Genomic DNA, 27,689 nt, shown 5'->3' on the forward strand with positions numbered 1-27,689 from the left:
TGCAAAATTTCCACAAAGCTCTTTGTTCTGTCAGGTTTTCTTCATCCTTATTCTTTCAGACTCTCTCTGGAAAGCAAATAAAGCCTTTCCTCCACTGGGGATGCCAGTGCTGTGACCCAATGTTCTATTTTGACATTAAGACAAATTAAATCATTTATTTCTGTGCAAAACAAGCCAGAAACCCCTGTAGTGTCATTATTAGGATTACAGCACTGGCCCTGAAAGCACTAATTTCTCTTACAAGTCCAAACAGCCCTTGCATTTTGCAGGTAGGGAAAATGTCTCACAGAAGGAAAAAAAAGAAATAATTAAAAAAAAAAAAAAAAAAAAACAGAAAAAAAACCAACAACAACCAAAACCATTCCTTTTATGTAGAGAAGCTATTAACATGCAAGACATTTAGACAGGTTCTAGCTGAGAGTTTCAGTGGTTATTTTTTAAAAAAACCAGCCAGCATTGTTCTGGGAGTGGGGGGGAAGCCAGCATGAGCCTGAAAACCTTGTGGAAATTACTGAACTGGAAAACCACAGAGGCAAAGGCATGGACTGAAATTCAGCCTGAGTTCCCTCCTGCCTGTTCCTTTTAAACCTGGCAGAGCTCCCTCAAGTTCAGCTCCTGACTCCCATCACTGCAAGTGCCAGGATTGAGGAGATAAATGCAGTTTATCCAGAGCTCTGCTCCTGATTTCAGTGGAGTTATTCCAGACCTGCACCAGAGATCATCCTCTGGCCTTTGCAAATGGGAATCACATCCCTTCCCCAAACCCCTGGCTCCCTTCCCTTCATCCCTCCTGGAGAAGAATAACTTCTTTTCATCCTGCTCTGTAGGGAAGCATGTGACAGAAATTAGGGAGCTTGTTTGCATAGAACAGAAAATTCCAAATGTTCTGTTGTGCATTCCCATTTTTTTTTTATATTTTTTTTTTATCTGAGGAGGAGATGGTGGTTCCTTCCCCCACATTTTTCCTGTAGGTGTCACAGGGATTGTACATCCTTGAAAGTCCTTGGAAAAAACCTCTGTGTGAGCTTGATCTGATCCATTGTTGACATCCACAAGGTGAAGTTGGGAACTGAGCTCACTGGGGACTTGTCCTGTAAAAACAGAGGAGTGGTCTAAGCAAAAGAAAAGGTCCAAGAAGAGGAGAAGGAAAAAGCAGAGAGATCTGAGAAGAGGAATTTGTAGAGGATGATGCATCACCCCAGAGTACACATTAAAAAAAAAAATGGGAAAAAGAAACTCAAAACAGCCTCCAAGGTTCTCTTTGTCCCACCCAGATCCTGGGATATTTAACTGGGATGTTGGTCTCTACAATCAGATAAGTGGAATTAGAGGAGGTGAATTCTTATCCCTTTAATTCCTCATTTTTCACAGACAAGCTGCCATTCAATATGTTTTTTACAGCCAAATTAATGTGAGATTTTGCCCAGATTCTTCCAACATTTCTCAATTCACCAAAGACTTTCAGGGCAGATTTCATGTCCATCATAAGGAGGTTGAGCTCTGCAAATAATGGGTAATTTTCAGCAGACAACTCCTAATTTATAAATGTATTTAAAGAATTTAAAAGATAATTGGTGATTTTAGGCCCATACCATTGTTGATCACTGACCTGATTTGCAGGCTGTGGGTGAGGAGATCACTCTGAGCATTTATCCCCTCTCAAATATTTTTAATGGGGCATCCAAAGTGAGATAATTCAGAAATATTAATTTGCACTTGAAAATCTGTCATCAGCCCTTTAAATTTTGGGTTATTTTAGGTTTCCATGCTGTGCAAACAGAAACAAAACTACATAATTTTGTGTAAATTTGACACCCCACCTCTAAATTTTCTTAGTTCTCACCAGCTGCACCACACACATCCTTATTGTTGGTTTTATGGGAATCCAGTAAAATATTGCCCATCTGAATGAATAAATATTGTTCAACTGAAAATAATTAATATTGTTCAACTGAAATTTCTAAACCAGGCATCATTCAGCCATTTGGGATTTCTCTCAGACCTACTTTGAGGATGGGATTTTAACTTTTACACATGTATATAGTTTTGTTTAAAGATTTTCACTTTTCCCCAGGTGTACCACACAGCCATTTAAATGACACCCAAGTTGCATTAAGCTCTCATGAGACCAGCAGTGTTTTATTCCTGTATGTTCTTCCCAATTGTTTTTTTGGCATTTGATAAATGCTCCATGACAGCCTCTGCTGGGACTTTGGCTCTTTTCCCACTTTCTCAGAACTGCAGGTACAAAGTAGACAGATTTCTGTGATTTTTTATTTTCTACGGAGAAAAGCAGGGGAAGAAAGTGGAGACAAAGGAAAGAAAATTTTTAGCTGACCAATTCTTGATGACTTAAAATAGTCATAAAGACATTTCTCAATAATAAATAGTAGTCATTATAATAGTGTAGCACAGCCTGGAAAATAAGATTATTTTCATTATTATTGGTTTTCTAGCTCTAAAAATGTGTATTAACATTAAAAACCTCTATGAATATAAACCATATATTTGGATGTCCAAGTGCACCTGTGTGAAATAAAGTTCTGCAGAATCCTTTGGTGATTTCAGATGAAGATTTTAAACTCTGGAGTAGAAATGTCATTTTATTTATGATAACTCACTAGCAACAAATCAACAAAGGAGCTGACCCCAACTGTTGCTCAGTATTTGATCCTTCTCAGATGAATCCTGGATAGGACTTGAAACCAAATGACTGGAAAATTATTCCAGTATGTAAATAAAACCAGGATCCTGGTGTACTGGAAATGTGCAAAAATCCTTGTGTCAGGGTCAGAAACCAACATTCATATCTGTTAACTCTGGAAAAGGAAGTAAGACATCAAACTTTGGAACAACCATCCAAAAAAACTCCATCCACTGATGTATATATACTTTTTTTTTTTTTTTTTTTTTTTTTTTTTAGGGGATAATTTTATGGTTATGTCAAAGACACAGAAACACACTTAAAGGGTTTTTCCAAAATATCTAATCTGTTTCATAGGAAGTAGGAAGCACCATTGAAACTGCCACATAAATCCTTATTTTACTTCCAAATTATAATGTGGAGGCTGTAAAAAAAGCTGCAATAAGAAAGTAAAGAACTATCACTTCGAACTTAGATAAAATAATTTTGCTGCAAAATCAATCTCCCAATTGTGCCTTCTTAAAACTAGTTGTAGTTCATTGATTTCATTGTTATGTCTTGTTTTCTTTCCCTCTCTTTCCCCATCCCATCCTTTCCTTGCCGACTGCAGCTGCTGGGACATGAATGACAACACTGCCCTGTGGTGGGTGATCAAGGGTCCTGTGGTTGGGTCCATCATGGTGAGTAGCACCTGGAGAAGACACAAATAACCAATTCAAACATCTCCCAATACTCCACAAACCGTGCTGCATCCCTGTGCTGGATTATTCCCTCGTTATTATTTCATTATTAAGAAGGATTAATACAAATTTAATGATGGAGCGCTGCCTGCAAGCAAAAGAATTATTCAGTTCCTTAAACACAGACATAAATGTCATAACCAAGACCCCCCAGAGCATGTGGAACATTTTCTGGGGCTGGCAGATGTGATATATGGAAATTTTGGGCCAATTGAGGTGACATCTGAAAGCCAAGTGGGACAATCCAGGGATTCACTGTAAATGTCAATAACCAGGAAAATAGACTGGGATAAACTTCACATTTATCTAAAATTAGCTTTAAAATAGCACCTGGTCACAGTGCAGGATGGAAAATTATCAGCAAACGCTCTTTAATTGATGGAGGTCTTGGATTTGGCTCAAATCTTGGCAGATACCAGAGAACTGAGGGGCTCTAAAGTGCCCTGTTTGGTCTTCACAGAATGCTAAAATTGGAAAGGATCACTGGAAGTCATTTGGTCCAATCTCCCTTTTTAAACAGGATTCCCTAGAACATATAATTCAGGGTTGTGTACAGATGGATTTTGAATATCTGAAGAGAAGGGGGCTCAAAATAATATGGGGATTTTAAAATGGTGCTGGGATCCTGCATTTGGGAAAATAAATTGAGCTCCTGGACAATATGGTCAGTGGCACCTGAAAATCTGTCAGGCTTGCCACATGTCAGTGTCTCATTCTGGGCACCCTAAAGTTGTTCTCCACTCTCCACAGACAGAATTAAGCAGGTTTTCAGTGACTTTAGTGGGAATTCAGACATCCAGCTCACAGGTAACCAATAAAACTGGAGGTTTTCTTCAGGTTTGGTGTTTCTCCTATGAAATCTTTGTTCAGCTGTAAAATCCAGCAGTCATCAGATAAATAAAAGGAAATTCAGCCAATTTCAGCCCCAAAACAGAGACAGTTCAATGATCCAAGGGTTTGTCCATGTGTGAATTTCCCTGTTTTGCAGGCTCTATGAAGGATCATGTTCTGCTTGGGGAGCCAGTTAAACCTGGTTTCTATTGAAGGCATTAAAGAAACAAGGGACAGCTGGGCTTCTCCATCCCTTTGTAGTCCTCAAATCAGACACTGGAAAAGATGCTCATGTTCAGTTCCTGATCTCCCTATAGGAGTATGAGATTTTATAATGGACCAACATAATTTGCCACTGTTCTGCCTTTAAGAAGCTGTGGAGTTGATAGCCAAATCTCAAGCCAAAGCATTGAAATAAAATACTTTTATCATTCTCCAGGTTTTTAAAACCAATGGAAACTGTTAAACTGGGAAGTCCATTGGTCAAAAAATGGGAGTTAAAAATGTCTTTACTCTTGAAGTGTTTTATGATTTTATTTTTTTTTTTTTTGTAGGGATCTTTCTTTTTACTCTGCACAGGTTGATAATGAAAAATGTTGAAACTTTTCCATTTATGCTTCTCCTTCTCTTCTCTTCTCTTCTCTTCTCTTCTCTTCTCTTCTCTTCTCTTCTCTTCTCTTCTCTTCTCTTCTCTTCTCTTCTCTTCTCTTCTCTTCTCTTCTCTTCTCTTCTCTTCTCTTCTCTTCTCTTCTCTTCTCTTCCTTCTGAAATTCTGCCTCATTTTAGCTGCAGCAATGGAAATAAGAACCTTGTGAACTTTCCCCATTAATCCTGACCCTATAAAACTTTTAGACTGAGTTTTGGACAAGAAAAAGGGGATGTAACCAGCAAGTGACTGGGAATATCTCATTTTCATACTTTGTAAAAGTATGCAATTGTCACAATTTTTTTTCCTTTTTATTTCTTTTTCCCTAGATAAACTTTGTGCTTTTTATTGGCATAATTGTGATACTTGTGCAGAAACTCCAATCACCTGATATCGGGGGTAATGAATCCAGCATTTACTTGTAAGTACAAATAAAGCAGTAATCAATTTAAATTTCTGATATACACATAGGAAAAACCCACAAAGTAAAAAAAGAAACCTCTGTTGAATTAGGATAATTTTTGAAAAGAGTTGCAAGGCCTATTATTTTGGTTGATTTTTACTTTATGTATTCAATCCATCAGCTGTGAAAGTGCATTTTAATGCCAGCTTTCACCTTTCTTTAAAAGGCCTATAAAATAAGCATAAATACAAGATTAAAAACAAACCCAAACCAAATTTAATGTTTTTACACATCAGTTAACTGAAAATTAACATATTAACCAGGTATAAAAATTGTTGTTATACTCATGGGATGGTTTGCTGTGCTTCATAAGTTTAAGGTTCACTGAAATCAACTGAGATTTGGGAAAAGGTTTAATTAACTTTAGGCTGAATTACAGTGTAGGAAGATCCCCTAGACATGCTTATGTCCATGTTTCTTGTAAACTTAAATACATTCCACTTTAACCAAATATTTAACACATTAAAAGTTGTTTTAAAATGCACACAAATCCTAAAATTTTCCTCTAGATGTTTTTAGCTTTGTGGTTTTTTTTTTTTAAGCTGGAATCCTTTTTATTAGTTTCCACCTCACAAGAGGGCAGAGGTTGGCCAGTTGAGGTGGTCATCATTATTATTTTGAGTGCATGAAGTCATTCTCCATAAAAAAATTATATAATCCTCTGGAATAACTGGGATATGGGGCAGCACATCTGGTGTTGGCCTAAATACCACACACATTTGGTTTGGGGATTTTTTTGTCAGCTTGAGTGTTTTCTTGCCCTCATAGACATAGGTAGGACTATTTAATTTAGTACTAAATTGCTGATGAAAGTAGGCAAGCTATGAACACCTTAAATAAAACTAAAAGATGTTAGGGTAAAGTAGGAGATGCTCATTTTGTAACAAATATAATTATCCAGTGATTAGTCTCAGCCTAAGTAACCACAATCATGGTATAATGATGTCATCCACCTAAAAGACAATTTTCAGGGTAAAATATGTCCTCCAGCTGCCTACTTTTCTTTTCCCCTCCTGTTATCTAGTTTAGATTTGCATTAAATAATAATATTTTCTACATCAATTTTCATGTCTGTAGGCAGACAACCACTTACTGAAAACACTGCCCCTTTCATTTTGCTCTAAGCTCTGTTTCCACAGCCAAAAATAACGCTTTAAACTGATTCTGTGAGTGGATTTACCTCAGAAATAAAACTGGGGATGAGAATCAGTGACCAGGTTAACTTGTGCATGGTCTGCCATGGGCTTGCATGGAGGCTTCCCATGGATGTGCTGCTGGGAAGTCCCCCCTGAGTCCTAGATTGTAATTAACACCTGAGATGTGCAGAGCTCGTTCTGAGGCTGAGTTTTTAATTGCATGTTTGGTGTCTGCTGCACATCTCAGCTATGAAGCAAAGCATGCCATGGACTCCAGAGGTTTAACTGGATTATCAAACATCCCTTGTCATCTTGGGTCAATATGGTGACTGGGTTTTGCTGGTGTTTTTCCTATGTGTATAGTTGGCCACCAAAACCAAGAGAAAACATCATATTTTCTGTTCCATTCGCTGCCATTATTTTTTTCTCACATTTTTTTGCAACTTCTATAAGCGGGCGTGTATAAATCGATCTGGCATTGATGTGTGTGTTATGGAGTGTTGTTTATCCAAACAGATTTGACAGCAGGAAAGTTCACTCAGGGACGACAGAAAGGAATGAAATTAATAATTCTGTGCAGATATCCACCAGACAGAGTTGATATTTGTGCACACATACCCTGTAAAATGAGAGCTTGTCAGGAAGGAAGACCATAGATCATAATCTGGTTCTGTCACCATATTGAAATATTTCACATTTAGACTGTGGCTCATATCAAGCATTTTCCATGTTCTATTTTGCTCTTTCAACCTATTATGGCATCATTCCATCAGACCAAATTCCTCATCCAGATCTTTACTCCAGGACACCTTTAAGCACATTCCCTGTACTAGGTGAGGAGTGATGAGGTTGAGGAAGGATTTTCAGCCTGTTTCTCAAGGTAATACCACGTGGATCTGCAGGGATAGAGATTTATTCCAATATCAGTGTTTTGTTTTTTGGAATAATCCTTTAGACAGCTGGTACAGGATCAAAAAAATAAAATGAAAGGCACCAAAAACTTGGCTACTGACTTTGAGCAGGATTTCTTTTTTTTATATGTTTCTGTACATGTTTAAGTTCAGTTCCTTTTAATGACTATTTTTGTTAGAAAAAATCTACTTCATAGACACTCTGGTGATGGTTCTGCAAAGCACTTAAGCCTGTATTTGATTTTTAAAGCCCTGGGGATGGGCTTAAATTCAAAGATTAATCATATATTGGTAGCATTGTGCATTCATTATTAAAATCTCCCAGTGGAGAAGTTAGCTGGGAGCTATGACAGGACCATGACAGAAGAGAGCACTGCAGGGGAACTGAGGTTTAATTAATGCAGTGTAGCCACTGGAGAATGCAAGATTTGCCTTAAAATAAATCAAACAATTTTTGCTGAGCATTATCAGGGCTTTACCCCCATAACAAAAAAAAAAAAAAAAAAAAAGAAAATTAGACTTCCTCTCTAAGCAACCTGAAAATTGTGTGCAACAGCCTTTGCCTTTAGGCTGACAAAAACTTGGAGACATGTTGCTAATTCCTAACAATTTTCCTGGAGTGGCCAAGTGCTTCTGTGGTTATAAAGTTCCATTTTATCCACTTGTGTACTCAGTCATTCATCACCAGCCTCATCCCTGCCCACCTTTCCTCATGCCTGGAGCTGCCTGCATGCTGCTGGTCCCATCTCAGCCTGAGACCAAAAACCCACCAGGTCCTGCCAGAGCAATCCCCCCATCTTTCTTTTGCTGATGTTTTTGAGAGAAACTTCTCTTTACAGCTGAAAATATTGGGGGTATCTAAAGGATAGGTTCATCAAAATGTCTAAGCAGCTGAGGTAGGAATTCAAAAGAGAAATAGAAGACACTCCTTTAATGATAATTTTAATTCTATTATTATTTTGGTTTATTTTCCTATGAAATTTTCATACTTCCCCCCAATAGTCATCATAACCATTAGTTACTTTTTAGTGTGAGGAGTGACAAAGTTGTAAGATTTTTTTTCTTGTGTCTGGTTTTGGTTAATCTTGTGTCAGTCCTGAATAATTCTGCCAAATTAAGCATCGAACTGAAGCAAGATCAGTAATGCAAATGGAATAGATTTTTATCTGAGGGAGAAGTTCTGAGATCCCCAGGTGGTGGGGAAGCATAAAGAGCTATTGATTGTATTCTTGGAGTAATTAGGACAGCTATTAACGTAGCTCAGGCAGGTTTCTCACCCCAGCTGGTGAAATAAACAGCAGTAATGTGCCATGATTACAGACAGAAAATGGTTTGGGTTGGATGGGGCCTTAAAATCACCCAGTGCCACCCCTGCCATGGCAGGGACACCTCCCACTATCCCAGATTGTCCCAAACCCCAATGTCCAGCCTGGCCTTGGACACTTCCAGGGATTCAGGGGCAGCCACAGCTGCTCTGGGCACCCTGTGCCAGCCCCTCATCACCTCCCTCACAGTAAATAAATTCTTCCTAATTTTCAATCTAAACCTACTGTCTTTCCATTTAAAGCCATTCCCCTTGTGACACGTCCTGTTTAATCTCACAAAATAAATGACCATGTCTTGAATTGATGCCTGTATTTCCCATCCAGTTATAAATTAATTCACATGATTCCAAGGAGAAAGAACCCCCTGATTTTTAGCAATCTCCAATTGCAGTTTGTAAATTGAAGGAGATTATTTAGGGATAGTTACCCCATATGCTGAGAGCCAAGGAGCACCACGTCAGGATCCATGAATTAAATGGGATCTCACAGTTCTGGGGACTGCAAACACACATTCACAGCCCTACAATGGTTCAGCACACAGAGCAGCACATCAGGCCCACACCATTTGCATGGGTTTATCATCTCTTAGTTTCTTGCCTGGAATTTTAGGAAATGGATAATAAACTGATCTGGCAAGACTTCACTGTTTTTACAGTGAAAAATCCAGCCAATGGTGTTCAACCTTGTCTGTTTTCAGACCTCCTGGTTTTGGTCAAGCTGCTGTAGAGAGAGTACATCACCCCCCAAAAAAAAAAACCAAACATATTTCTACAGAAATGCCTACACAAAGCTTAAATCCACCTGTTATTTTGACAACCATTGTTGCATTGCTGAAATATTCACTCTAGAGAGAAAATCATCAGCATCACTACCAGAGAACACCACAATATTTAGTAGGTGCATGATGTAGATGCATGCTGGAATAACCCTTAAGATTAAAAAGACCCACACATTTCCATTGAATCTTTATTTCTTCATTCATTTTCAAGGATCAAGCACATATAACTGAAAAAAAAAACCCTTTTTATTTTATGATGATTTCCAGTTTATCATAACTGGTATAATTTGGGAGGGGGGGGAGCCTGTTTCTTCTTTTGCTTTGACAGATTTCTTCATAAATTTTGTATCACATGTTGAAAGCTCAATGAAAAGAAAATAAACCCCACATATATATATATGTAGCTAATTCAGGTCTACGTCATTCCTCCAATCAGCATCTTGCTGGAAAGAAAGGAGAATCATGGCATATATCATAGGTAGGTATGATTTTCCCTATGGTGCAACCTAGAGGGTTAGGGCAGCAAAAGCAATGTTGTAACCCAGATGTTTTGGTAAACAACACTCCTCTAAAATTCACCTCCAAAGTCACTGGACACGCAGTGATTCATTCTGCTGCTGCTTTGTCTTGCTGCAAGTGCTCAGACTGCCAGAGTTGATAATTATTGGCAGGGTCTTGGTGCCAAAAGGCTCATTTTTGGCAGATGTTGGATGGACAGGGTGTTCTCTAGGAGGGCACTGCAGTTTCTGAGCCACAGGTGGTGCCAGCTGGGTGCTGGGATGCCCAAGGACCCAGCAACAAAAGGAATTGGTGTCCTTGGGTAAATCCTTTTCTACCACAGGAAAATACTGGAAAACTCAGATGATGGTCATCTGATGTCAGTGCATGATCAGCAAGGACCTAAAGCTGATTTCTGAGGAATGCCAGGGGAGTAGATACTTGCTGCTTTGACTGACAATAATTCTTGATGGGTTTATTTAAAGTTCTAGGAAAAATGTGCTCATTCACTCCTGTACTTTTCATGTGCATTGCCCAAGGCAAATTATTACTTTGGGTGCTGGATTAATTTTTTTTTAATTTGTTTTTTACTTTGGAAGTTTTGGGTGGAAAGGATGTGGGTTGTTCATTTGTGCCAATCTTTTCAGGTAGAGATTGGAAAAAAACCTGAGTGTACTAATTAGGAATGTAAGCTCATACAGGCATAATTAGCCTGACTGTAATTAGCAGGGATTTATTTCTTTTCAGATAAAATAATCAAATCCCTTATTCTTCTTTGATTACCTGTGTGTGGTTTCAGCTGCTGTAAAATCAAACAGCACAGAGTATTTAGTGTGGTTTTTAATGTTCCTGGGAGCTGTTATTGCTACTGAATAACTGAGGGGAAAATCACTTAAATCCCTCAGGTGCCTGTGGCAAGGGCAGGAAGATGAATTTTTGGTTGTCAAATCTACTTTTCCAACCTAAACACCATCCTGTCATCCAGTGCATCCTTTACATTCTTAAATAAATGATGAGATTAGACTTAAAATTATTTTTAACTTGAAAGGGGTTTTGTTATTTCATGAGGCACCTGCCAGAAGAATATTCCAGAAGAGCAAATCAATATTTAAAAAGGAAATTCCATTCCATTTCCAATGATATGCAAACACCTGGCCAGAGCTTTGGTGGGATCTGATTTTGAAATCATGGATCACAAATCTTATTTCTTGTTGTTACAACATCACCTGTGATGAATGCAACATTAAAAATGGTTCTGCTTCTATTATTTGGAAATCTTTAGAAGGTGGATTTTAGGTGCAAGGCCTTGGCTTGCACAGGTGTCTGTGTGGTGGAGGCTGACTCCTGTCCTTTTTCCTTTTGCAATAGCATTGAAAAAATAGGCTGACTTTGCTTTAAACACTATTTCTGGTGCTGTAAGGCATTTTTATGGGGAATTTTATGGTTTAAATGGATATGCAGACAGAGAAATGATACAATGGTGATTTTTGTTGTTGATGAGCTCATGAGATTTTGAAACTGCCTAGGTTTGACATGTAAGAATTCTCTACTTAAAATTTTTCCTTGGCTCCATGATCTGTGGCAGCCTCAGAGAACAAAGTTCTTTGCCCTCAAGTTGCACCTAAAAGAGCAAAGCACAGACCTTTTATCCCCCATCTGCCACAAGAGCAAGCCATGAACTGAAAAAGAACAATTTTGCATTAGAAGAGAAGCCACTAAAAGATTCTCCTTCTCCTGGAAGATCAAGGAGAGTTGCAGGTTAGTGAGGAGAGAAAAATGCCGGTTTTTATCCAACACTGCAATTGTCTTTATAAAATTATTTTGATATCTATTTTTTAAGAAAACACAGTAAAGTTTGCTGCACTTTCAACAGTTCTGTGAAGGGTTGGATGAGCCCTAGCAGCCCTGTTTCCACAGAGTCTGAGGCACCAAAAAAAGGCTAAACTGTGTTTTATGAGTTCCTATGGAAGTGTTAGCAGCATGCATCTGGAAATTCCAGATCTAAACACCTTTCAAAGACAGTACAAAGCCATCGTGGCCTGATTGCCATGGCTGGTGTGGAACAGAGCTCAGAGCACCCAGAGGCTCCAGCCAGAGGGATTTATACATGAGTGCTTGCCTCTGTAGGGTGCTTGTGTAAATATAGAATTTTGCCCACACATGTGCTGTCTGAAACATTTTAGATATCTAAAATTGTTCCAGCCTTGCTTCAGCAATGTGCACAATAAAAAGCTTTGCATTGTAAAGGGAGAGTGGCTGCACTTCACTGAATTTGCTGTAACCTTGTAAATTCTGCCACACACTGGAGCTTCCTGATTAGCAAAAATAAGGCAGCTTTCAAAAAGAAAATGTAGAACAGATCTCAAATGTGCTTCTGAAGGCACTGCACTTGGTCAGAGTGAATAAACTAATTTTGATGTGTATGGATATGCCTCAGTTTTCATGGAGATCAGCAGGGTAGAGAATATCCAGTGCCCCAGGCCACTCATCTTTTTGAATTAGCCAAGGATTTGGGCACAGTGTCTTCTATCAGAACAGATCCTGGGAAAGATAATAAGTTTGGAGAATCAAGTTTCAAATTGAGCATTAACTTGGGGATATCCAAATTAGACATTTCTGGCTGTTCCCTTTTACCCATTCATTAATCATGTCTAAGTTTGTTGGTTTAGACTGAAAGGGATAAATCTGAATTTTCTTTGTCCCCAAATCAGTTTGCACCTCTGATTCTTTGAATCAGTTACTTCATGTAAAGATGAAGGTGGAGCTGAAGCAACTGGTCATGCAGCAGCTGATGTGAGACTGCAGGAAATGGGGAATAATTCTGACATCTCCTGATGATCCTGAACTTGCTCTCTATTTATACCAAGGCTCAATGCCCACAAGCATCCACGGATTTCCACTTTGTTTTTCCCACCATTCACATTTTTTCCTCCATCATATGAGGACAAGAGGAATTTACTTTTCCCTCAGTGTCTCTGTTTCTCCTTGCCATTGATTTTTTGTGTCTCACTTCAGCAGCTGGCATTGCTTCACATCCAGTGGGGTTAGTTTTACATCTGGAGAATTTTTAGGGTGCATTCCAAGCAAGTACACAGCCTGAGGTAGGGAGGGACAAGGAAGATGGTGCTGTCCCAGTGCAGAAGGTTTTTTGATCTGGAAAGATGAATTTCTTCTGAGGATCTTGTGACTAACACTGTGTGCCAAAGGAACTGTGTGGTGGAAAGCTGATCATCAATTTTCTAAGAACAAATTCTGGCTGCCTTGGAGAGTGAAGGAACATCCTCAAAGGCCACCAGGCTACAGTGGCTTAATACAGAATAAAGTCTCAGTGAAGGTTGTTTAATCAGATACAAACATCCTCAAGATAGAACCAATCCAAATCCACGTGCAGGGTTCACATCACAGTCTCAGTCCCACCTGTATCACTACTGAGGGATTTCCAAGCTGTAATTCCTCTTTATATTTCCAATGAAAACACTCGAGCTGTTCAGCTGATTAAATGTCTGCAAGCCCAGGTTTTTTAAACAAAGGCACTGCTCTCTTTTTTCATGAAGGAGAGCTGTAGAGATGGGCTGTGCCATGAATCTGAAGGGATGTTGTATAACATGTAAGGCAGGTGAGTCAAAACAGTGTAACTGAAGCTTCAGAGCTCCAAATTACATAAAGCCAGTGTATTTATACTGATGCTGAGCTCTGCCAGCTGACAGCAACCAAAACCTGCCTGTAATGCTTGAAAATCCACTTCTTGTGTCAGACTTTCTTTCAAAGACAATGAGCTAAATCCCATTCTCAGATATTTATGCCTGGATTTGGATATGCACATTCTTCATCTGAAACAGTAAAGTATTCAAAATCTTGATTTATTTAAGAATCTCATTTGGCATGGTACATTTTTCTCATTGAGCATTCTTTTGTCTTCTGCACCTCCATCAGAATTATTCCACAGTGCATGACTTGGATCTGTGCTCTGGAGTCAGAGACAATAACCCAGCTTGGTAAAACCAGAGCTCCAGAATTAATACAGGGGAAGAATCAGGACACAGAACCTTGAAGCTACAGTTCATTTAAAGGCTGGAAGAATTTTTATTGGAAGAATTCTGCCCTCTGCTACCAGCTTTATTCTCTAGGCAAATATTAGGCTTAATCTCTTCATTATTTCACTCCAAGTATAGCAGTGGTGTTCTCCTTTTTATGTTGTTTTTAACTCTCTAGAAGTTAGAAAAGCCAAGAGTTAGCACTGCAGATAGAATTTGAGTCTCTCTTTGACCATTCAGTTTCACCTTCAAGCCTCAGATCTACTCAAGGGTCAGATTTACTGGACAAAAAGTTGCAGTCCAAATTAATGTTTGTAAAACATTTGTTTTTAACCATGGCATTAATCTGCAAGCACTCATTCAGCTTCAGGTTCTTCTTTTGATGGCATTACCAAGAAAAAGTAGAACCCTAGGAAACATGGCTAAGAATTTGGGATTTGTTTTCCATTAAAGGCTAGAGACATATTTTCCTATTTTTTTGTTGGGGTTTTTTGTTTGTTTTTTTGTTTGTTTGTTTGTTTTTCCATGGAGAGCACAATCTTTTTTGTACTTTTAGCAGGACAGCAGGGGATTGACCTGATTTAATAAAACAATCCTGCTGGGCTCTTTCCACAGTCAGTACAGACCTACTCAGTCCAGAAAATAAAATCCTTTAGTATAGCTTATTTCACTTTAAAGAAGTTTAAAATAAGTCATGCAAATCTCACTTTATGGCCTGTTTCTCACCAGTGACTGCCAGGCTGGCATGGGGTGACAAGGAAAAAGACACACAGCTATTTTGTTAACCTCAAAAATTAGAGGAGATACAACTAAAAGACACCTTTGCTGAGGAGCAGATGTGCTCACTCTGTGTCTGGATGGGAGGGTGAAGGATTCTGCCTGCACTCAGTGGGTCAGAGCTGCAGCCTCTGCAGTGAGATGGAATTACAGAATCTGTTTGTTGCCCAAGGAACAAGTTCTGTTTTCCAAACTTTCCATCTGATCTGTAAGGGCATGGGGCTTGTGGATGTAGTTGGTACTTTGAAGGGAAAATAGTGCAGCTTCAGGGAATCCTCAGCTACTGAGCAGCAAGGAAAAGATGTCTCCCAGCCTAGAGAAGAATCAGCTGAGGAGAAGTGGGTGTGTGACATAAATAATATATTATATGGATCCACTTTTCAATTTTCTCCTCTCTCTCCCATACAATCTCTCTACTTTTACTTTGGTTAACTTTCTACTGTATTTCAATGCTTTATTTCATTGATTTGTTTCTGCATTTCTTCTCCTGCTACTACAGAGCTGCCAATCCCACTCATGGTGAGGTTAATCGAGCAGGGTGCACAAAGATCCTTCATGAGGAGCAGTTTTAATTTGCATGAATCAAGTTCCACCTTTACTGCATTTCCCCAAGGATTGCCCTTCAGCACATCCAGAGACAAGGCACAAACCTCATCATTCCCTGTGTGTTGGTAGCAACCCAAATTCAGAACCCTGACCGTTTCCATTATGGATGTACTGGGATAATGCAGCATAACGTTCTTCCCCTGGACCAGCATGCTCTTTTCACTCCTCTGAAGCACCTCTGAGACATCTAGAACTGAATTGCAACCCCTTTAGCCTCAGATTTGTGCTCTCTCTCATGTGCATTGAGACGTCCAGGCGTCGGGTCTGATGCGGTGGCCTTCAGCCACATCATCCATCGCTCGTTCCATCCCAGGAGTGTTTAACTTTTTCTTTCCCCTTCCACCCTAGCACCCTCCCTCTTCCTCCCAGATGCAGCTGCAGTCCCTGCCCAGGACACTTGCGGTGAGACTCAGCTTGTTTGCCTTCAGCTGTCTAAAGTCTCGTGCTCGATCTGAGCGGTCCAGTCGTCGTCTGTGGTCACTCGGGGAGAGCAGGGCGCCTCGGCCAGACAGAGCATCCCTGTGCCTTAGGTGTCTCTGTCACACAGGCCAGCTCAGCCTGGGAGTCCCTGGCCTCTCCCCAAGTGAGTTCTAGGTGGTAGTTCAGTTTGGAATCTGTCTTTGGCACGTAGAGTTAGATGTGACCGATTCCGTTCTCTGTGTGCCGACAGAGGTCTGAGGATCCTGCCCTGATCCGTGCAGTGTTTTCACACCCATGATCTCATTTCTGTCCATTTTCTTATATTTGTCTATTTTTTCCCTCCTTCATATTTTTTTTCTGGTTCTTGCCTCCTCTGTCTCTTCTCTCTTTCTCCCTTTCCTTCCACCAATGTCTCTACTTTGATAAAAAATAAAGTTTGCAAAATAAAAGGGGAGGGAGAAATGAAAAACATGGCAATAAATTCTGTATTCTAAAGATCTGGGACACTTTACACCATCTAAGATCAGAGAGATGACCCTGCTGAAATTAGAAATGGCAAAAAATAAGTGCTAACAGCACTAAAATATTAAGGTTTTCCTAAGAAGTGCTAGTATTGTTTTCCATCCCAAACCTGTGAGTAAATGTCCCCTCACTGGGTGGAGAGAAGCAGTTAATCCTTATATTTTATCCTTATTTTATATTATCCTTATTGTATATTATCCTTATTGCATGTTATCCTTAGATAATATTTTCAATATCAAGTCTTTTTTTTCAATAATTCTAGTAAATACTAAATGTTGTCACAATAGGTCTGTTCACCAAGAAAACCTATAAAAAAATCAATCCCTGTCAAATAAAACAGGGCATAAGCAGTAAAGGAAACATGGATGGGAATTTATTTCTAGATTGCCATGGTAACATTAAGTATATCATTGAAGACCATGAATTTCTACAACAACCCACGGCTAAAACTTTTCAAAGTGATTATTGATTTTTAGATGTTTCCTTTTCAGATTCTGTACCTTCATGTGCCTCCTAAGTGCTTCTTTTCAGCACAGGCTGAGCAGCCCTCTTGTGGTAAAAATTGGTCTGAGAACTGTGTTTCAGATCAAGTGGTGAAAAAAATGAGTGGCACTCCAAATCCATAGTCACTTCTGAAAGCCTCAGTCACAACAAAATGGAACTATCCCTAAAACCTCCTTACCCATTTTTGATCAGTCTAAGTGGACAATTAATGCCCAACTCAGCTCTGTGAAAAGCAGGTGGTGCAAAAATCTAGCACAGAAATTATAGTGCAAAAGGAGCAGTCATTTTCATGTTTACTTCCTCAGCAACATCCAAGAAATGAAATTCATTTTATGAGTTGAAACACGGTTACTGTACCTATTTGCTGGATGTGTACATGCCACAAGACTGTGTTCTTTCCAGCTCTCATACTGTAATCTTTAATAACAACACAGTTATCAGTTAATTATCCCAAAGGAAGCAAAACATAACTCCAGTAATGGGGATTGACTTAAAGGAGGTAAAAGTGGGGAGAAATTCAGTGTTTTCAATTCATCTTGGTTTACTGTTCAGATCATAAATTGCATGAGTTGTGAACATAGGTCTTAGACTGTATAAGAAAAAATGAGTAGGGCTTATTTGAACAAACTTAAATGTTTGCCTTGAAGGCAATTGCTTTAAAAATCAACATATTATCCTTTATATTAATGGAAATTTAGTCAGGGAACTCTGTGGTGTTTGGTGTTCATCCCATCCTAGATTGGACATCTAAATCAGGTCAGATATATGGCAATGTACCTGGCCAATAAATGTGTATTTCTATCTCAACTTTATTGAGAGTTCATTCTGATTATTCTCAGGATCCTAAGGATGTCCATTTTACTTGGACATCTCTACTGTAAAACTCTCCCAAGGTGAATCTCACCAAAACAATCACATGTTGAAAACAAACCAAATCTTTTCCCCTTGAAAGTCGCCAATAAGTCACTATTTTCAATTTTGACATTTTTCAGCCCAGATATAAAATCTTCTGTAGGATCCCTCCAAATGTTTTTCCATGTTTCAGATTACCCTTTTTGTGATTGGTTTTAAATGAGCCTCTCCTAGCTGGTTGGAAAGGAGCTGTTTTGTTCTCTATAGCAGCTGTTCCTCGATTCCAACGTGCAGGGGTCAAGGTCCTGCTCCACAGTGCATGAGCCTGCTGCTTTGATGAGCACACTGTCTTGGTGTGTGTGATGAAAAATAAGTGGTGCCTCCAAAATTACCAGCCAGACACGCACATTCCATACTGAGCTCCCTCCCCATCACCAAGATGGAAATAGTGCTTTGGTGTCCTTACTAGAAACTCTGTGTTAAAAAGAAGGGATTCACACTACAATGAAAACAGGAACACCTGATCCAATTCACCTTAGACTGATCCCCATTTTACGAGTTTTTGTTCCTCTCTGAGTGTCCTCCATGAGCATGCAGTCAACTTTCATTTACTATATTGTTCTGTGACCCTCTGTACAAAAGCAGACCGACGGGTCGTGTGTATTTTGGACGCGTTAGCGCTGCCCGCCTGCCTTCAGGGTGTTTGAGTTTTGGTTTGTCCGTGGATCAGCACATCCCAACGGCCAGCAACAGCCAGTGCACCTTAATTTGATTTGATTTTTTAATTTCTGCTTCAGTCAAGCAGCTGGTTTGTGCCGTGACTCCATTCTGTCGTGTCCGCTTTCCATCTCTGTGACGTGTCTCATGAAATGTGTTGAAAGTGACCTACCTTGGCCTGTTCACGATATGCTGAAAAAAATGCTAATCTTGTCATATTTAGCAGCTGCGTTCAGAAATGCTACTGTAAGCCTAAGAGGGCTAACCAGCACTCTTGCAAGATGTCAGAACTATCAACCATTACCCTGTAAGTGTACGCACTCCTGTGACATTACTGTGTGTGTGTGACGCATGTTGCAATTAAATGAATGGATGAGAGCAGAGGGGAAGTAACCAGAGAGCAAAGCATTCATTTAGTTCTTGTTGCATGTAGAGTTTTTTTTTTTCTTCTTGTTTTGTGCTTTTGCTGATGCGCCACAATCGAGGATTTTCAGGTTGTTTTAAATTTTTTTCTCTCTATTTGTTTTGTTTTGTAATTATGGCTGATGCTGTTTATGGTTTTGGGTAGAGTCTGTACAGAATTAATAGCTGTCCTTAATTGTACTGCAAAGAGGTGAGCACCTTCATAGTGAAAGAAAATGTTTCACCTGAAAGTTTCCTAGAAAAACTGGGTGAGATTGAGTCAATCAGACTCTTAGTGGGTATAAAATATCTTTTGTGCATTGAACTGAGCAAAGTTAACTTAGTAAACACCCAGGGGTGAAAAAGTTGACCTAATATAAAAATGAATTGTGTCCATCAGAAGTTATAGAATCATACAATCCCTGAGTTGGAAAAGACCTCCAAGATCATCAAGTTCAGTCCAACATTGTCAAATATTGTCATATATAGAGTGAAGCATCCAGAAGAGTGAATAAAAGCCAGTCAGCCAAGAGCTGTGTGAATTAATCGTTATCCCACAGTCCACCTGACTCTTTGCTCCTTGCACAAGAAGCTCACAGGTTTTCATAGATTTGTGGAATCATTAAGGTTGGAAAAGAGCTCCAAGGTCATCCTCTCATTTTGTTTAGATCAGGTGCAATTTCAAACACCTATTATGTGCTTTCTGATGATCTGTCTCCTGAATTTCTCTGCAGTTTTATAAGTGTGAACCAACATTCTCTGAGGTGTCCTGACACACAGACCCAAAGCTCCAGGATTTTGCTAAAGAATATTTACTCATTATCTTCAACACCATTAAGGAATAAAGACTGGCAACTTAACTGCATATATGTTTATGTTTTTTAGTTAGGAAAAAAACTGAAGTGAATTTTCTGTGTGATTTCATGTATCTTTGAGATATTTGAGAAATAGAACAATGAAGATGCTGAAAAATATTCAGTCAACAGACTGGAACCATGTTAAAGCAGATAGAAATAGAGAAGACAAAAAGGAGCAGCTCCATCTTCTACACAGAGAGCAGCTGAAGACTAAGGACAGTTAGGTAAAACTAGGAGTTAGGTTTAGAAAGAGAGTTTGAAATATAAAGTTCAGTGCCTAATAGACAGCCTGATGCAGCACAGGTATCAAGGTGGGCCTTTGCAGAAAACCAAATTTTACATTAAATGCAGTGTTTCTGAAAGATAGGGGCCTGATAATGCTCTAAGGTAAAATCCTCTCACCTAGTCAAGGGCAAGAAGAGCTCAGCCTAAACAGGAGGAATTAAAACCTGTGTTTTTTGTGTCTGTTGAAGTGTGAAAGTCTTGGTAAGCTTCCCTGTTTTTCAAGTCCTTGGTCTGAAGATGGGGTTTATGTATAGGAAAATAAAAAAACTGGAATTATTCTGGTGTTCAGGTGTTATCTCAAGTATTTTGGAAATGATACTACAGACCTAATTAAATTTTTGGGAAAGACTGGAGAAGATCTGTCAGGGAGATTACTGAGGTTCCTGAAAGTCACATTAACATGTTCAGCATTTTATGATAAAATAGCTCCTTCAGTTTATTAAACATGAGCTGTGTTGAGCATTTCATTCCTAATGACATCCTGTGCCTCCCTGGTTTGCTCTTTATCCTTCAATTTGAAATATTGTCACATTCTTTTTTGTACAGACTATCATGGAGATGATGAATATGTACCTTTGGCCAGAGAAACTGGGCTCCTCTAATCTCAACCTCACAAATCTACAGGGCAGAAATTTGTGTGACAAACTCAGTCCAGGTTCCCTTTGAGGTCAATGGATGGATTTAGGATGTGATAAGAATTTCTTTAGGGGCAAAAGATTTGTCCTTGTGTGTCAGTGATTCTTGTTCTTAGACACTAAAGGGAATTTAAGTGTGCATTAATTTAACTAAAAATAGATGCCATCATTGCAGATATGTCACAGCATTAAGTTAATCAATATATACATAAATAGATGTACTCAGTACCCATGGGGTTTACAACAGGAGTCACCTCTTGTTAAAAAGACATCTGTAGCACAAAATAACTATGTTTTAAAAGTGTATTTTTCTCTGGATTGATTTTACAGACATTTTTGAAATCATTTCATTATCAATAGCTATGATGTGTATACCCAAACCTTGGTGAGATTAATGTTGCTTTTCAGGACTACAGACTTGATGTCTTCATTGCAAAAGTTCATATTTGGGCAAAAACATTTCACTTAGGGCAGTTTTTAAACTGGGAAATTCTCTTACTTTAGAGAGTCAGGACTAAATGGAAAAACAATTATATAATCTCCCTTCAAAGTCTATGGTTTGGAGATTTTTGCTCCTTTTTTTAATTTTTTTTCTCAAAAACATTGAGTGGTTGAGACTTTTGCAGTCTCCTTAATAAATGTGGACGTGCAATGGAAAAAACAAAAGCATGATTCCTTCAAATACTGGTCAAATTAGACAACTTTCCTACTTAGTGTTTCTTTTAGCATAAAGTTCTAATTTGATTATTCAGTAGAGAAGTGAGGGAGAACAGAGGACACCATTATTTTATACTAACACTTAATGGAAAGTCCACATCCATAGCCATGCTACTGGAGAAAGTCTTCTGTTTGAAGTGATTTTAAGGAAAATAACAGCTGGAAAGCAGAATGTCAGCCTCAACAAAAAATTGATATTCAAATTGCTTTTTTTTTTTTTTTTTAAAGTAACCTTAAGGCTTTCCTCTCCCTGTGGGAATGTGAACAAGGCTTTTGCTAGACCTTTTGGAGAACAGTCTCTCCCAAACAGCCACTTGAACAATTATTGTCCTCAGAACTTCTAGATCCAAGTTTCTTCTGTCTGAAAGGATGGGGAAGAAAAGAGAATTAATATCTTTGGCTGTTACCATACTAGAGAATTCCACTGTATCCTTTAAGATTTTCATTTCCTGTTGCACATAAACTTACAAATCTCACAGGACCTAATGGAAGTCTTCTCTCTTCCCAATGTTCTTAAAAAAAAGCAATTTATCATCATCCATACAGTCATTAATGCCACTCAAGTTTTTTCTTATCATTGAAATCTTCTTTTCCTCTTTAATGAGCTTAATAATCTATAAACTTCAGAATGTGTTATTTAATGCATTTTCTTCCTCACTTTTATGACAATATTGAAGACTGCACCTCAAATAAATTGATGATGGCATTATATTGCCAGATCCTACAAACTAATTGTGTGATTAATCAGGTATGATTAATGCCAGAAAACTGACAATTAAGAAATACTTCCTCTGCATCTTCCCCTAAATTAATCTCCCAAGAGTGCAGTGAGACAGAACATATTAATAGACAATTCTATTCTGACTTTTAGATCAAAACAACATTTATTCTTTTGTTGTTGTTAAGTCTGAATATAAATGATAAAATATATGGAGAGATTATACTTTTTCATCCAGTTTATTACATTTAATTTGATTTTTATAAAAAATTCCATGACTAGTTTAAGACACTGATATTCTTTACATCTCTTTTTAATGAAGATAACACTATTCTATTATCTCTTCCTCAACGTTTCTGTTCCTTTTTATTAACCTGCTTGCATGTCCAGAGAGAAAAAGGATTCCAAAAGCTCTTTTACACTGGCTCACTCCTGCATAGATTATTTTTTTTAGAAATCATCAAAGATGGATGCTCTGAATGTTCTTCATCACCCTGTTCTGAGGTTGTTCCTCCCTTTTGAAATGATTTTTTGCCAATGTCTAATTTATAACCCACAAGAACAGTGTTCTCTGGTTTGTGGGGTCTTCCACCAAGACCTGAGCTTTGGTGTCCATCAGATTTATGGCTCAGCTGTGTTTAGTGAGGTCTCCAGGCAAGAGCTGGGATGAATTTATCCCCATTGTGGCCCAAAGTCTGACTGAGACACACCAGCCCTGCACTCCTGTTCCATTCCCAGACCTCTACTGGAGGTAATTGTGCTCACAAAATTCTTGAAAGTGTGTTAATTAAACCTTCAGTGCTGCTAAAACAAACCAAATCATTTTGGGTTATCCTTGAGCATCTATTAGCAAAGTTCAAATCTGTCTGCAATGCACCAAATGGATAAAAGCAGAGGGGACATTTGAGTTTTAACAAATATGCAGCTCTTGAAAAAGCTCTATGGCTTTTTATCTTCCTTTGTCCTCCATCTGCGTTCTTCACTTACCTGAATGTAATCAATGATATTCTTCCCCTCTGAAAATGTCCTGGAGGATTTTTAGGTCACCTTGTAATAAAGCATTTGCCTTATTTGCAGAACAACATTTACTTTCTCTTTGTTTTTTGTTTTTTTTTGTTTGTTTGTTTTTTTTTAATTTTTTTGCTTTTTTTTTTTTTTTGCTGTTCAATCAGATAGCGACACTCACCAAAATATGCACAAGTCTTTCCTGGGCCCTGCTTTGAGGGAATTTCACCAGTTAAGTGCTGACATGTGATACATTAATTTCCATCTCTTTTTTTTTTAATATCTGCTGAGCTTATTTCCCTCTGAATCCTCTTTATTCTGAAGCAGTGAAGTAGGTAAACAGTGGAATTGCACTTAGGTTTCCAACAGTATAAATCAAGACCAAAATCAAACTTTCAGGAGTAGTTTGGAGTACAAGAACATGCAGGGGGGTTAACTTCTATTTGTTTGGGTAATGTTTTTTTAGCTTTATTTGTGTTGTTGTTCTGGAATTTTTTTTGCTATGCAGGAATATATTCACACACACACAAAAGTCAACAAAAAGAAGTGATCTCAAACATTCCTCTGTGATTAAGCAATGGGGTGAGGGGTTTATAATTGTACCATGGTAGCAGTCTGAATCCCTTAGCAAGATTCCCCTCTTTTTTTGGCATGGTAGGAGAAAATTCCTGGTTATAATAGTGCCAATTAAAATAGCAGCAGAAATCATTAAGCATAATTAATGTGCCCTTGCTGTAGCAGTGTGAAGAAGGGGGGAGCAAACTGCAGTGTGTGTGCAAACAGTCTTTGGGAACAAACAGGGATGTTGCATATTTGTTTGTATAATTATGCAGTGTACGTATTTCCCAAGAGTCTGTCAGCAAAATATTTTCTGTGCTTTCTTCTTTAATTAAAGTGCAGGTTGCTAATTGCAAGGCTGCATTGAAGTTCTTTCCCTCTGTTGTGACAGGAGGCTGGCTCGCTCCACCCTGCTGCTGATCCCCCTGTTTGGAATTCACTACACGGTGTTTGCCTTTTCTCCTGAGAACGTCAGTAAGAGGGAGAGACTGGTGTTTGAACTGGGACTGGGATCCTTCCAGGTGATTGCTCACTGAATTCAGCTTTCCTCAGAACCATATCTCCTTTCTCTGTGACTTCTTTGCATGCACAGCTCTCAGAGTGTGTCTCTGCTCATTTATGTGTATGTTCTGTGTATCAGGATATTGGGTTTGTTTGCTTGATTTTTTTTTTTTCTTTTTGTTTTTTTTTTTAACTCCACCTATTTTCTGTCATTCCTGCAGGATTTGAATTACTTTTTTTCTTTCTCTCTCCCATTTCCCTAGGGTTTTGTTGTTGCTGTTCTCTACTGCTTCTTGAATGGGGAGGTAAGACTTTAATATTTAATGTCCCTCACCTGTCATCCACATCCCATTTTCTTGTGGGAGTAACTGCTGTTCCAACTGTCCATTCTAACTCATCATCTACCATAATCCCTGATACTTTAGTCTGAATCTCACAATTCTCAGAAAAAACAAGCAAACAAACAAAAACAAAAACAAAAACAAACAAACAAAAAAAAAATCTGTGATGTCATTATCAAACAAAACATTGGCTTTACCAGAGATGATGGCTCAGATTAAGCCTTGCTGGCAGGGGTAGGATATAGACAGGTCTCTTTGAAATGTCATCCCAGGTGCAGAATTTTGCACTGGTTTTGTTGATCTTTGCCCTGTTGTTGCCAGCCCACTCCCCCAGCCTGTTCAGCTCTCTCCAAGGAGTCTGACCTGCCCCTGTCACCCCCAGTTTGGAGCCCCAGCCAAGTTGGTGCTTTCCATCCCATCACTGAGATTGTGATGAAGATGGTGAGGGCCTGGCACAGGGTGCCCAGAGCAGCTGTGGCTGCCCCTGGATCCCTGGAAGTGTCCAAGGCCAGGCTGGATGGGGTTTGGAGCAGCCTGGGATGGTGGAAGGTGTCCCTGCCCATGGCAGGGGGTGGAAGGAGATGACCTTTAAGGTCTCTTCCAACTCAAACTTTCCATGCTCTGTGTGGAACAGAATATCAATATCAATATCAATACCTGGATGACACCATCAGAGATGAAGTGCCAAGCTAAATAAAAACCATTGTTCACCTCTCAGCGTGGTCTCCTTCCCCTCTTGCAGTTCATCCACCCACTCTAAATCTTGCCAGCTTTCCTAGGAAAGGGCTGAGGGAAATAGCATCAAACCCTTCACTGGAGTCTGAATTTTTGTGTGTCCTTGGCCTCTTTTGCTGACCCAAGGGTGTCAGACACCCAGAGCCATCCCCCAGACACTGCCTGGGTGCCTTGCACACTCCTCTCAGCACATGGCAACCATTGCTGCTGCTGGCCACATTTGTGGGTTTTTTCTGGTTCTCCTGCTCCAATCTGCATTTCCCTGCCCATTTATCTGACTGGTTATCTGAGGTAATTGTTTTCTGAATTGATGGAGAAGGGTTCACTGCTCAGTGTTGCATTAAGAGGAACAAGGGACATCTAGAGTTCATCCATTCTCTCCTCCACTGCTACACAACTCTTGTGCAGCCCAACAGTTGGAGTCTTTTCATAAAATCACCTTTTCTTCTTTTCAAGGGGGCTGAGTGCAGGTATAGCCTGGCATTGCTGATCTCTGGTACAAAAAGGTCTCAAATTCCTTAATCCAAGTGATTCCTTCTCAGATAAACCACAACAATCTCCAAGCTCATCAAACAAACTTATGGATTATCTTTGCTCATGGGCATAGTCAAGATCTCCTGAAGCCCCTTGGAAGGAGTGGGGGGTGGTTCTTAGCCAAGCCAACACAACTAGCTTAATTAAAGCCATTTTCCCTGTCAAGATATCAGAAAATGGTAATTAGAGAAGTCTTGTGCCTCACTAAATTTCCAACAGCAAGAAAATTTTTGGAATATTTTTATATTTGGAATATCTTCCAGATGAAAACACTATTCCCTTTTTACAGACATAATATAACTTCATGTCTATCTAACCTATAAATATCTATGCTTTAACCAAAATAGGAATTCAGAGGTCCTAGAAGGAGAATGTAAGTTTTCCAATTGGATTTTTCCTCCCTGAAGTTTTTTGTACATACAGTTGAAGCCCTTGTTTAGCATTTTGACTTATACTGATCCATTTTGACAATGTTAATCCAGGAAAATCCAACAATGACTGTTACAGACAAGACAAAAATCTTTTGACACAGCTCATTGGAGATTGGAAAAAATATATTGGGAAAACATCTCTACATATTTCCTTGTTCTTACACTATTTCATTCAGAAATATGATACAGAAATAATTAATCAAGTAAATGTTGGTCTGAGCTACTCGACCTCTCTTATATTAAATCTTTAATAATTTATATATTTATACACTTTTGCACATCTCAGCAGTGTTGCCAGGCAGCTGGTAATGAGGGAAAAGTAGAAAAGCTGTGGGATTATTTATTTATTGCCTAATTGAACTTCTGACCTTGGATTGTTTTCCTCTTGGTAATTTACTGTGGGTGCCCATAAAAAACAAAACCTCTCAAGAAAAGGAGGGTGGCACTGATGTACATTAATCCCAGAGCTGATCTGCCTGGAGAGGATCTGAAATCAGGAGACAAAGTTTTCTGGAAACCTCCATCCATTAGTGGTGAGAGAAGCTGTCTCTGGACAGGGTGTTTCAATATTATCCATTACTTTTTGATTGCCCATTTCTTTGGCTCTTTATTGTACCTTTGGTACTGGCCATTGATGGAAACAGGTTATTTTTAACTCCAGGTGGTGTTGGTCAGGTCTTCCATGCAACTCTGGGCTGATCCTAAATTATCTAAATCAGACACAGAACTTGGGCTGGGCTCTAGTTCCCAACTACATGCCCAAATCTCTTCCAGCCATGGAGAAGCAACTTCAGATTTTACTGAAATGAGAAGTTTAATTGTAAACTTAAAAAAAAGTTCTGTTGAATTGTGGGTTTTTTTCTAATCTTGATACTTTGTCAGCATGTCCTCGAGCGGCTAAGTACATAAAAAATGACCTTTTGAAGTTTCTCCCTAAAGGTGCAATCAGAAATAAAGAGAAAATGGAGGAGCTGGAAAGTCAACCGGTATTTTGCTGTGGATTTCAAACATCGCCATCCTTCTCTAGCGAGCAGCGGAGTGAACGGGGGGACACAACTCTCCATTCTGAGCAAGAGCAGCTCTCAGATTCGGATGTCCAGCATAAATGCAGAGAACCTGGCGACATGAGCAGCTGAGGAGAGCAAAGCAACCAACGAGCAAACCAAAAACCATCCTTGAAAAAGAAAAAAAGGAAATAATAGTTTTGGTGGTGGTGCAGGTCTCTTTCCTTTCCTTTCCTTTCCTTTCCTTTCCTTTCCTTTCCTTTCCTTTCCTTTCCTTTCCTTTCCTTTCCTTTCCTTTCCTTTCCTTTCCTTTCCTTTCCTTTCCTTTCCTTTCCTTTCCTTTCCTTTCCTTTCCTTTCCTTTCCTTTCCTTTCCTTTCCTTTCCTTTCCTTTCCTTTCCTTTCCTTTCCTTTCCTTTCCTTTCCTTTCCTTTCCTTTCCTTTCCTTTCCTTTCCTTTCCTTTCCTTTCCTTTCCTTTCCTTTCCTTTCCTTTCCTTTCCTTTCCTTTCCTTTCCTTTCCTTTCCTTTCCTTTCCTTTCCTTTCCTTTCCTTTCCTTTCCTT

At 39.1% G+C, this 27,689-nt stretch overlaps 1 protein-coding gene across 9 annotated transcripts in view; it reads left to right on the forward strand.

Moving 5' to 3' along the window:
- Positions 1-27,306, forward strand: part of ADCYAP1R1 (ADCYAP receptor type I) — a 135,224-nt gene extending 107,918 nt beyond the window's left edge. For 2 of the 9 annotated variants that reach the window (XM_056485588.1, XM_056485587.1), the window contains 7 exons: positions 3,255-3,324; positions 5,191-5,282; positions 15,738-15,791; positions 18,628-18,711; positions 23,973-24,102; positions 24,346-24,387; positions 27,063-27,306. In XM_056485588.1, coding sequence (XP_056341563.1) covers positions 3,255-3,324; positions 5,191-5,282; positions 15,738-15,791; positions 18,628-18,711; positions 23,973-24,102; positions 24,346-24,387; positions 27,063-27,251 — 661 coding nt within the window. In that variant the 3' untranslated portion in view covers positions 27,252-27,306. Of the gene's footprint in view, positions 1-3,254; positions 3,325-5,190; positions 5,283-15,737; positions 15,792-18,627; positions 18,712-23,972; positions 24,103-24,345; positions 24,388-27,049 lie in introns of all 9 variants that reach the window. The other 7 variants (XM_056485590.1, XM_056485589.1, XM_056485592.1 and 4 more) reach the window with 4 other exon arrangements.
- Positions 27,307-27,689: the final 383 nt, after the last annotated feature.

This window comes from Oenanthe melanoleuca, chromosome 2 (assembly GCF_029582105.1).
Source record: "Oenanthe melanoleuca isolate GR-GAL-2019-014 chromosome 2, OMel1.0, whole genome shotgun sequence".
Taxonomy (NCBI): domain Eukaryota; kingdom Metazoa; phylum Chordata; class Aves; order Passeriformes; family Muscicapidae; genus Oenanthe; species Oenanthe melanoleuca.